The 12,230-nt window shown below is 45.7% G+C and overlaps 1 protein-coding gene across 9 annotated transcripts in view; it reads left to right on the top strand.

The window, feature by feature from the left end:
* Positions 1 to 10,195, top strand: part of LOC126547350 (serine/threonine-protein phosphatase 4 regulatory subunit 1-like) — a 210,864-nt gene extending 200,669 nt beyond the window's left edge. For all 9 annotated transcript variants that reach the window (XM_055062682.2, XM_055062686.2, XM_055062684.2 and 6 more), the window contains 2 exons: positions 2,426 to 2,538; positions 3,946 to 10,195. In XM_055062682.2, the coding sequence (XP_054918657.2) occupies positions 2,426 to 2,538; positions 3,946 to 3,960 (128 nt within the window). In that variant the 3' untranslated portion in view covers positions 3,961 to 10,195. The remainder of the gene's footprint in view (positions 1 to 2,425; positions 2,539 to 3,945) is intronic.
* The last annotated feature ends 2,035 nt before the right edge of the window (positions 10,196 to 12,230 follow it).

Genomic DNA, 12,230 nt, shown 5'->3' with positions numbered 1-12,230 from the left:
ATGTTTTTTCCAATTTTTGATGATAGCACTCTAGGAAAGTGCTGTTTCATACCTTCCAACCCTCCCGATTCGCCCAGGAGACTCCCGATTTTTGACTAAACTTTCCGATTGTACGATCACTGTCTAATATCTCCCGAAAAATGGTCTCTGTTCATGCAGTAATGGTTTTTGCAAAACTGGCACTGCAAAATCTAAAGCCACATCGCAATCGCCAGCATCGCCAATAACAGCCGCACTAGCACCATCGGTATCATCGACTAAGCAGCCGACCACAGTGCCCTAGTAAGCAGACCAAAGCCAATGTAGCTCTTGCATTTCATGCATGCCTTCCTCTATGGTGCATCTTGTTGCTGGTGCTTGTGTGTATGATTAGTGTTGGCTAGGCCGTGTTTATGCGGTGCACCGTGTAAAGTTAGTCCTCGTGTGCTTGATGCCATGGCACTAACAAAGCCCAAGAAAAGGTATTTGCAGACGTTTTTGCAATCTTATACATCTGAATTTCAGTGCTTTTTGATGTCAAGAAAAGGAGAACCTTATGCATTTTGTACAATGTGTTGGTGCGACATCGGCACACGGTGGCAAAGGCAACTTGAAACTGCACGTTTTCACGGCACACTGTTGAGCAGCAAGACAACATAGTGAACTTTCTCCAGAACAACTGCGACGACAGCGTCATACGTGTGGAGTGCCTGTTTACGGGATTCCTCGTGGAACACAACCTACCCCTTAGCGTCAGCTACCATATTGGGCCTCTTCTACGGAAAATGTTTCCGAAATGCAACGAGGCGAATTGTTATGGATGTCGACGCAACTCGGGAGAATGCGGAAGTGGCCAACCTGAAATTTACTTCACAGGCATCGCCCTCAGCTGCTGCCCCGAGATTCCAATGAATCTGCTAAAGATGCTTTAGATGCTCTCGAAGCTGAGTTTGCCACACTACAGGCGTACAGTCTTCAAGAGCACATTCTGAATGAAGAAAGGTAGGACGTGCAGTGGTCTATGGTTGGAAAAATGAAAAACACTGATGGAAAACATGTTTTACAGAGTTGCTAAGGTGATGCTCGATTTACTCGTGATACCGCATAGCAAGGCAGAGTGTGAGAGGATTTTAGCACGGTGCGAAAAACTAGGGCTGAATTCTGCTCGTCAATGTGCAACACAACTCTCCAACGCCTTCATAATGCGAACAGCGCGAACAAGACGACGGAGTGAAATGACACTGGACAGCGTTCGTCCTGTGTCATTTCACTCCGTCGTCTTGTTCGCGCAGTTCCCATTATGAATGTATACCAACTCGCCAAACTTTCCACTTCAATACCTGCTGCTAGTGAAGGGCCGTCAGTCTGGACCATGTTTTGAGCACAGCTACCCGGACAAATTTTTGAAGTGAGCAAAGCCTGCTGCTGCAGGGTCCCTGCAAAAGGACTCATCGAACACTGCCTGAACGTTTGACACCCCCCCGTCCCACCGTCCCACCGGAAGTTGACAGTGAATGCACCCCCCCCCCCCCCCTCCCCCCGGCGCGAAGAAAAATTCTCCAGATTTTTTATCTTGCCATGTTGGCATGTATGGCCGTTTTCTCGATTTCTACCGCGTATTTTGTTACGTTTCACCACGAGGTAAATAAACATCCGTGGTTCGCAAAATAAAAATAAGAATTGAAAATTTTGACAATACGACCACTTCAATTGCCACGTCCCCCCTTAACTTAGTGGCCATATTGCACTTGAATTCCTGAGGTATATTGCCTCTTCTTTGAAAGTGAGTGACAGTCATGGCATGGACGACAGCGTTTTAAAGTTACTTGATTAGCAGACTTGTAGCATCGGATAATTGAGGTGCTTTATGACAGTGAAAATGTTAATGTATGATTAACCAGCAGATCAGTTGGGAGGCTGTAAAATTCTGATGTGCTGATTCACACATTCTGGGATTCCACACCATGCCTCAGAATGGCTGTCATGTATTTCGGCTGTTGTGGGACATCCTTTGTCGAACTACAACTGGTCATTGCTAGCATGGCTTCACAGTATCATGTATGTTTCTGTTTACATTGGTACAACAATGTGAAGGCTTTGGAAGCAATGTCTAAAGAATGCAGGCTATGTGGATGGCAGTATTGTGTTGGGGACATGTGGGTGCATGGAGACATGGAGAAAAGGGTATCTGGGAAAATAGCACAGCGCACCCAATAACTGCTTGGTTCTTGGACTAGCTATGCAGTAAAGGACCACTAAGGGGTGCCGTAGTTCAGTGATGTGAAGCACCACGAGAACAGCAAAGGCACTGGTAAACTGAATGTTTGAGGCTGTCTGCTCTCTCGCTTTCTGCCCAGCAGTCTTGTTTGTTCACGATGGCTGGTGGTGGTGGTGGCTGATGGATTCATTATGCACAGTGGCATAAACTTTCTTTTTTCTTTTCTAGCCTATTTTTGGGACACTGGAAATTTCTACAGGGAGGAGCTGAAGGCAACCCTGGCCAGTCTTCAAGAGGATTTAGATAGGGATGTGCGCTTTTGTGCCCAGCCATATCCAAAAGTGAGACTCTTGGTTATATTTTATGCTAATGACACTTTTAGGTGCCTAGCATCTTATGTAACATGAAAAGTCAGCTTTTTGCTCAGTGTACTTAGATTTAGGTGCACGTTAAAGAACCCCAGGTGGTCGAAATTTCCGGAGTCCCCCACTACGGCGTGCCTCATAATCGGAAAGTGGTTTTGGCACGTAAAACCTCACAATTTAATTTTTTTTTTTTTTGCTCGGTGCTCGCAAGGCTCTCAGTGACCACTTTATCCACTTTCAGGAGTGTTTCAAAGAAGAAAATCGTAATGCTTATTATTTAAACAGACATAAACGCAGACACAATAGTCAAGAAAAACAAATTCATGAAATGAAATAAATTGTTAAAAAAAGTGATGTGACATGCTACAAACTGAATGTCAATTGCTAATGGCCTTAAGTCAGTAGTCTGGTGAAGCTTAAATCCTTTCTGATGTTTTTAACATCATAATATGGAACATATATCGATAACTGTTAAGGCCTTACCTGATGTGCCTTAGCTGTTTAAAGACAATGCTCATTAAAGAGACACCAAAGGCAAATACTACGTCGACATAGACTGCATTACCATTCTGGAAACCTCGCAACACTTGTTTCGTGCCAAGAAAAGACTTAGTTTACGAGAAAATTGCATATGAAGGGTCCGAATACCTTTTTTCGATATTCAAATCTCCCGCCATTTAACCAGGGGAGCGGTGGCATTGCATGCGCCATCTCCACCCTTTGCTAATGTCTGCGAGTAAAATGGCGCCAGACAGACGGCGGTACCGAGCCAAGACAGAGCGGTGGATTCGCCGCTGCAGCTTCTTTTTGGTCAAGTGGTGTAGACTGTTCGGGCAACCCGCGACATCACGTGAAAGTTGAATTCTCTGCTACTTCGAGTTTGTGCGAGTTTCGCAAGCCAGCAAAACCAGCGCAACGCTACACGATAACGAAACTACTGAAAAACGGGAAGGCGTGGGTGGCGCAGAGCCGAGCGAAAACGGAACCGCACTTCATTTTTCTAAAATTGAAATAGAAGTGGACAAGTAACATTTTATGTTGTCTTATAATGCAATACACGGATGGGTTTTTTTTTTCGAGTGGTGGAGTACTAGTGACAGAATTTAACGGAGAAGTGCTTTCCTCATTGGGCAAGTACTTAAATGTCCCGGTATAGTCTCTAATCATGTCTGGCATTTGCTTCAATTTCTTGATTATTAGGGCTCTGTTTGCGATAATGTTGATGCCTTAAAGATTCTCGAGCGCTAATCTATCACTTAAGCTTGACTTAATATTTGCCTTTAGTGTCCCTTTAAGGCTGTTACATTTAATCAAAACTCACCCATTGAACTTCCCCTGTAAGTCATGTTTAATCATTTCATTTAACCTTTTTTTTTTTTACAGGACTCTGTGGACTGAATTGATTTAGGCATCGTTTTCTTTCGTACCTCCTCTCCGGAAATGTCACTAGCGGACCCTTGCAGTGAAGACAATGGAGCTGTGATAACACTCTTGGGGGGGAGGGACCTTGTTCTGTTTTAGGTGTTATTTTATTGTTGCTTGTGGAGCTGTAACACTGGTGAGGCAAGTATTCAGTGCCAATTTTGACATTTTCGAACAAGTGGCAAGAGACGTTTATGGAGCATGCATTCTTGGCTTTGAGTGCGCAAACTTTCTAATGGAATGCCGAGCAAAAGCCTTTTGTGCAATTCTGTACAGTTATTTTAACCTTTTAGATCTGCTTGAAGTTTGCCTCTGTGCTTTTCCGGAAATAATTCAGGCCATTTGTGACCTAATGTAGCATGCTGGGAGCCAACTAGTCCTCAAGGATAAAGCAAATGTTTGGGTTCCTAAAGCTGCTCTGGTTGTAGTCAGTGGTGCCCATTGACAACTGATCATATTTAATGGCAATACGATTTGCAACAGGCATGGCCAGTTTTGTGCACTTTTGCACAAGGCTGTGCTAATTACTGCCCCAATCAAGTACAGTGTTGCCAACAATAGATGCCTGTTTGGGATTGCTTTCCCTTCAACTTTTCTATGAGCTGTTGCAGCACATTATCTGTGATATATATATATTATATATATGAAGAAAAGGGTTGGAGGGGTTGGTGAGATGTCATTCACAGGATGCTTCGAACTTTTGTGCTGAAGTTTTGCATTGCAGACCATGTGATAACTGGAGCAGTTGGAATATATCTATTTTTGTATAAAATGTTCACCTCTTAGTTTACCATAAATAAAAATGTTTCCATGAAAATTCATTGACTGTTATGCAGTAGCATACCTTTTGTAACTGAGGAACAGTGTCTCAAGCTTTTGTGGATACTTTGAATGTCTGCGAACCAGACTATCCAACCGTATTATGGTACTTGAACCCGCTATAAATATTGAAATACAAATGCTTGCTTTTGTTCCATTTTCATATATTTTTTTTCTTTTGCTGCTTTGTGCACATAAAGCTTTTCCGGGTGCTCTGAACATGCTGCTGCTTACTTGCTAGCCACACAGCTGTATGTTGGGTTGAAGTTGACAGATTGCTCTTTGCTAGGTCGTGCTAGCTGTCAAAGGTCCGTCTTGTGGTTCATGCCTTATTTAATCCCATATTTTTGTATGCTCCTGAAATTTTAATTCATAATCTGGTTTTTAAAGGGGCCCTGCAATGAAGTTTCAGTATGCAGATAATTTTATTTGCTTGCGTAGCATTGGTCGTTGCAATTCATTGGCTCCCATGACACCAGATCAGGGCATTGGATATTTTATTTCCCCCAGAAGTGCAAATGCTGTCCCGACATCAGGACCCTGCACTTTTTAACAGCGTGTGTACATGTTATGCTGCGTTACAAAAACAAAACCATGGTGTATAAGGCCTGCAGCTTTTGGTTGAGAAAATGAAGGGGCACAAAGGAAAATATTAATCAGTTAGGTCGATAGATTATTCGTCTAGAAGTCGTGCCAACATATGACTTCGTTGCATACAGTTGACTTTAGTTAAGCGGACCCTGCTAATCCGCCAAAATATGTCCATTTTATCCGAAGTCCGTAATATCTGAGACTCCTCACTTCTGAAACTTTCGTCGCGATGTCTAACAACGTTATTGCAAAGAGTTCGTGACAAATGTCCGAAGTAAAAAACAAAATAAGTCGCAGTTTCGCCCAAAAGGCGAAGCATCGATTACGATACGTAGCAGATTAAGCAAGATAGATGCGGCAGCAGCGGCGAACGAATCGACCTTCGTGTTGTTTCTTGCTTGGACGCAAACTAAACGTCAAAAGCAGAGCCCATACGAAGCTACCAGCACTGGATGCACTTTGTCCACATCGCAGATCGCTTGCAAGATACGGCGCCCGCATGGGCATGCACTATGTCCACATCGCAGATCGCTTTCAAGATGCGGCACCCGTGCCGTTAACAGCAGCCACCGGAGTAGAACCACCCCTTTCCCTCACCTGCTCCCCATGCCGCGCTCGCGAAAGGCAGTGCCCTTCCAACCCGCCTTCCTCCTCCCTCTCGCGCACGATATTCAGCTGGGATCGCCAGCTGACCCTCGCAAGTCAGTTGCCAGCCTGTGTCGACACGACAAAGGCCATTTCATGCGCCCATTCTTTACAAACTTTTCACAAATTTCGTCTGCTGTAGCGCGGTACGTTAAAAGCGAACTTTGTTGCCTTAATAAAATAGGCAGACCAAACTAAGGTTGAAATATGGTCCATTATAGCCGAAAGTTAGTTGTACGTGGGTCCGTTGAAACGAGTGTAGACTGTAGGTCCATCAAAGGTCTTACTGCTGCACCCCAATTTGAATTGCCCGCACCAATAGGGATGAGTTTGCATAATCCCCATACGACTTCACCGCTCTGTGCATTGGCCATTGCTCAAGTGGAGCCACTTCAAATTTCCATTTTCTTCTTTTTCTCGTCTACAAAAGCTTTGTTCTTCTTATGAGGGACGAATTTGTTATTACAGAAGCCTAATATTTCAATTTAGCTGTATTTGAATATTTTCCTTTATTGTAAGCATCAAATATTGCTGTGAAGTGACACACTGTTTGCCACATTAAGGGGGATGCGGCTTTCGTACTGCAAGAAATGACAAAAAAAATTTTGAGAAGCGCATATTCAGTTTCTATTGTTCTTTTTTTTTAAGATTCTGAAATATGAACGCTGAAAACCACGTAGAAGTGCTAAAAAATTCAGTGGGAATATAAAAAAAATTTTCGAGCCACGATATCTCCGCAACAGTGCAACCAAGCGCCGACATTCTGCCCTTGTTGGAAAGCACATTTCTCAGTCTTTAAATTTGTCGTTTCCGCTATCTCCTCCATTCAGAAGCAAGCACACAAAAAGTAAATGATTCAAGGCCGTTCCGAGGCCTCCGATTGGCCATGCGTATCACGTGGCCATCGGAGCTTCGCCATTGGTCTTGTTCGCGGTGCGTGTATTCTGCTACACCGCACCTCTTGGTGTGCGATGTTCATCTGCGTGTGCGAGCCAATATCCGATATTGCCCCGTGATTCGTGCGTCTGAAGATGAGCGTAGTTTCAACAGCGGACTCCACAAGTGATGCACGCCTCTTGGCATCTCGGCTCACCAGTACTTGTGGAACCTAGTTTCGGAAGCTGATTTGTATTGCGATACGTGCCTCTGGACATGTGGACTCGTCGATGTGTGCGGAGCGTAGTTTTGGAAGATTTGTGACGCTACTCTGGACATATCGGCTCGATGCACTGGTCAGTGCTTGTGGGGCGTAGTTTCGTAAATTCACTGGTGACCATAGGTTGGCGACCGCTGAAATACCAGACGGCTTATGCTTGCAGCACTCGTAAGTGAAAATCGCCAATGGTGAAAAACGCTCCTTCGAGGTTGCTTGGCAGTGCTGTGCAGCATAGCACAGAAGTCACGCGCAGCCAAGGACTCCACAGGCAGGCAAAATGCGTACAATTGCCTTTTAGGAGCCGCTGCCGAGCAGTTCACATGCGGATGGAAGGCCTACTTTTGTTGACGTTGTTGGGGAGTTGCTCTCGGCACTTTCTACGCAAGCGAAACATCTTGTGCGAGCAGCAGTGGCACCCTGGAGCTTGTCGTGCTGCGTTACATGTCGCCGAATACATCCAGCGATCGCGTCTCGGATGTGTTCGATTCTCGTATCGGCATTTCGCACAGTGTTGAGACCCTGTCCAGAAGTGTGGGCGGCACCATTCAGGTGCACCTGGAGCCACATTTTGTATCGGCATAAGCATCCTGAGAGGTCGCTGCAAAAGTGCAAGCAAAGCTAAGTTCGATGCCTGCGATTGCGCAGAAAAGAGAAGACAGGCGAAAGCGAGGTATGAAACCAAGCGGAGGAGTTTCTGGTCGTTCAAATCGCAGCCTTTAACGCGTTTCCTGGCAAATCTAAGTGCCAGCAGTGCTGCCAAGTAGGACTTCCAGTTCAGCTGGGAACATGACATGGGTTAGCAGCGCAAATGATACTAATGTGGGCGTTTTGTGGTGCTGTCGCAAAGGAGTCCATGAAAGGCGAGGCACCAAGTTTTCGATTTAAATATAAGCTGTGCAGGCTGTTAGAAGTATTGGCAAAGGGGCAACAGCTATGACTGAGTTCTAATCAATGATGAATGTCTCCCATAGAGGTTTGCATCATAAAACGTTTCGGAAACATCTGAAGGCTGAGTGCAGACCTGGCAGTGAGACAGGTGCGGCCCATATTTTTTGATGCCGTAGTGTCGGTGCACAGTGTTTACAGGGAGATGGACCCTGCCTTTAATAACATAACTGTTTTATGATAGGACTTGGTTTACACGTGGCCATGTATCCCTGGTAGGTGTCGGCACTATAATAGAATGTGATCAGGACAGTAGAACCTTTGTAGCTTTGTAGGACAGTAGAACCAAAACAAAGCCTTCATCGGTCACATGGTCGCTGCTGCCAAAAGATAAAATGCATCATTGGTTGCGACGCAGACTGCTGTCCATGAGGCAGTATGCAAATACAATGCTGGGGCCTGCTGTGCTATCGCTGAGTATTGTGCAACACTTAGACTGCAACTGGGAGAACATGCGCTTTACAGAGCAACGGAAAAGGATGTCGTGAAAAAATTCGAGCGAGGCACATCAAACTAAAGGCAGGGCACTTGAGAAACTATGCACTGAAAAGGACACAAAGGACTAGAACTCTGGTGGCTTTTGGTAATGTAAAATCTAAGCTACAATTTTGAGAGCCTTTTTTCTCAAAACTGTTTTTCTTGCTTCCTGCTTTGCTTGTTCCACTGATTTCTTCGGGACTGTTAGGTCTATTTCAGTTTTTCTCCCATATTTTTAGTACTGTCCAGGGCATCACTCTTGCTTTTGCAGTTTGACTTTACTACAATATAATGATTCGACTACTTGCCCACAGCCTAAATGCCTTTGGTACTGCTCATAAAAAACAAAAAAAAAAGATTGCGTTGCAAATAATAAATGTAAGCATGTCGCGGCCTCAACCATTGATCTTAGAATGCACAGTGCTTTGAACAAGCTTTCCATCAAATTTTTTAAGTGAAACAGTATTGGAACAAGGCCAGACGGAGAAAAATATTGTACCTAAAAATGTTCTAAAGACACCTTTATGAAATTTCTACAGTGCTATCGCAGAAACTTTTCTAACAAATCTGCCAATGCATCAAAATCCACAAAAAGTTATTGAATGCCATGTCCCCCCTTAAGCTCGAATGGTGCTTTTGCCTACACCTCCCCCTCCCCCGTTTTGTACTTTGAACTCTAGGCAATACAACCAGTATTTTTGCTGATGCATTTTTTTAAAATGCCGTTGCCCTCCACCCCTTCTCCCAAAAATGTTTGCCGACTTGTGCTTTGCTGACTTTAGTGCGATGTGTAAGCTATTCGCTGTTGCCAAAATCTTAACAAACCAGGAGCCTCTGTCAGGCCTTGATGCCTTTTGCTCTTGTCACCGTTTCTGTAAAGATAAAGAAGAAAAATAACTGGCTGCTAAGGACAGTAAAGGACAGTTCGCACCAGACTTTCCATTCAGAGGCCTTGTTTACCCTTAAATTTCATAGGAAAATTTGTGTTTGCTATGAAAAGAGGCCACCGAAGTTTTCAGCTTAACACGACGGTGAATAGTCTTTGCCCCTATTTTTTATTAGCCAAAATAAGGTACATACAGATAATTGCAAATTTACGCACGATTCTACTTACCTTGCACTATTCTTCCATGTAGTTCCCATGCCGGTTCACGCATTTGTCCCATCGCAGCACTAAATTTGAGATGCCCGTATAGTAAAATTCGTCTGGCAGACTGTGGAACCAGTCGTACTGTTGTCTTGGCTTCATCGTTGCATGTGGATCTCAACACACACTTCACACTTCTCAAAGCGCCATACGTGGGCTGCATTTCCCTGTGGCTTTCGGTTCTCTTCCTCCATAGAAAACGAATCTCATTTCATTGCTCATACGCCGTGGACAAGCGAAGCACAACTGACAGCAATGCCGTGCCGTGGAGCTGCCGGCAAACAAGCCGGTCAAAGAAAGGTCCACTGCTCGGAATGGATATGCCGACATTGCATTAGTCTTAATTTGACTTGCTCATTTGCCGTCGTATAGTAAGATGGATTCTAAAAGTGGATGTCTGCATTGTGCAAATAAACTTTTTCTGCACTGTGCGTTGTAGTTTTGGAATGCTATAATTGGTGCTATTAGTTGCAGGGCCCTTTTATTACCTTTTCCTAAACAGCCTTTGCTTTGAGCAGCTGCAGTAGTTGTGTGCAGTTAATGAACAGTTTTGGTTCAGCAGTGCCAAGCTTTTAAAACGCTGATCTCTGCATGGGGTAATATTTGTAGCCATTTTCCAGTATTTCGTGTGCTTGACTGGTCTGTCACTAAGCAATTGCACTGGTTTTTGTTTTCATTTATTTAAGTGTGTTTTAGGTATCATTTGTAAGCATCCCATCTGTGAAGTTGGAGGACTTCTCAGAAATCTGCTTTAAATGGTCCATATAAAATCTTGCCCTTGTCTGGGAACCCTTTCGAAACGGCGCACCCATAATGTTGGTGTCTCGGATCCACTGATATGGCTTCTCTGAAGCACTGCTGGAAGTGGATAGGAGTTTTAGTGTGGTGCTAAGAAATCCGAAATGTTGCGTTGTCGGGGTTCCTTTATTGCAGGCATGACATTCCTGTCAAGTCTGAAGTCTAGTAGCAGAACAGTTTTAAAATTTGTGTTCGCTTCTCTGCAATGGCAGAATGGTGACAATTTAGTTTTGGAAGACCATTTTCAACATGAGCAGTAAACGCACTGGTAAGGTACGGACACACTGGCGTCAAAACGCGCGCGGCACGCCGCCGCCGGCGGCGCGCCGCGTGCCGCAAAACCTGCCGCGGAACCGGTTTGGTCTGCCGCGCAGAGGATGGGTCAAGGAGCCATTTTCGGCGGCTTGCCGCGTGCCGCGAACCAATGAGACGTCCGGGCTTTCTCCTAAGCGCCACCTCTTGGCTACTGCCGAAGTTAACTTCCAGCGGCGGCGGCGGAACCACGATCGACGACCGAGCGCTCCGAGCCAACCGCGACAAACAGCGCTAGTGCTTCGTCTGCGCGCCTTTTGCGCGCGCCGCCGTCGCAACAGCAGAGAACACACAATGACCAAAACACTCATCGTCGTCAGAACATCGTCGTCTGCATCTGCCATTGCAGGAATCAACGCGATCAGCGCGGTTTCTGCTAACCGAGCAAGGAAAAAGCGCGCGACAACCGCGATATCGCGCCTATGCTCGCGCAGTTCGAGACAAGGCGAGATCAGCGCTGTCACGTGACTCCGCGGCGGCCGCCGCGCGCACGACCGATGTGGCCTCTCTGCCGCGCGGCGTTCTTGCCACCGGCGGCGTGCCGCGCGTCTTGCCGCCAGTGTGGCCGTACCTGTAAGCAGCACGAGACGGCAATGCAACCGTGGTCTTGTTAGCCTGTGTGGACCTCCCAGGCATCAATATAGGGCTGACGCGAATGCTTCTCAATAGTTTCAGCAGAGCGTTTGCTTGCACTCAGCTCCGCACACATTTCACGCGCACCGGTGGCTGCGAAGAATGCGTTGATTTCGCTTATGTAGCAAGCGCGTCTTCCAGAGACTGCACTGACGTGCTCTCAGCTTGGCTGTACACCGATTACAAAAGGAACTACACGCACCCTGACGATCCGCTAAATCTGGTTACTAGGTAAACGTAGTCGGCGTTACACGTTCCGCTGACGCTATGCGTGCATGCGCGTCACTGTTCCCGGTAGCGTTCTACTCGGCTGCTTTGCAAATTAGTGTTTTAGTTGAGCGTAGCGGAACGGGCGGTTGGATGGATGTTATGAGCGTCCGCTTTGGAACTGGGCGGTGGTTTGCGCCACGGAGCTCTTGCTGTTATACTGATTAATAATACCTAGGTTAGAAAAGAAAGATAAAACCAATACGAACTTCCACAACCAAATTTTCTGACCACCTTTTTTCGGACCTTTCGTAGTTGCAGCGCCCCCCTGGCCAAATTCAGGGCAATGAAAGAAACACCCATTGATCAGTTTTATGAAGTAAAGCGTATATATATGAATTATTTGTCCGTGAAGTATGTGTGCGTGCGCTTGTAATGCGTTACCGGCCCATTTGGGGAACGCCACGCGATATCCATAGAGCTTGCTTTCTGCATCCAATCCTAGAAGCCAACGCT

This window comes from Dermacentor andersoni, chromosome 1 (genome assembly GCF_023375885.2).
Source record: "Dermacentor andersoni chromosome 1, qqDerAnde1_hic_scaffold, whole genome shotgun sequence".
Lineage (NCBI taxonomy): Eukaryota > Metazoa > Arthropoda > Arachnida > Ixodida > Ixodidae > Dermacentor > Dermacentor andersoni.
The sequence above is the reverse complement of the archived record's forward strand: the minus strand, read 5'-3'. Positions and strand labels throughout refer to the sequence as shown.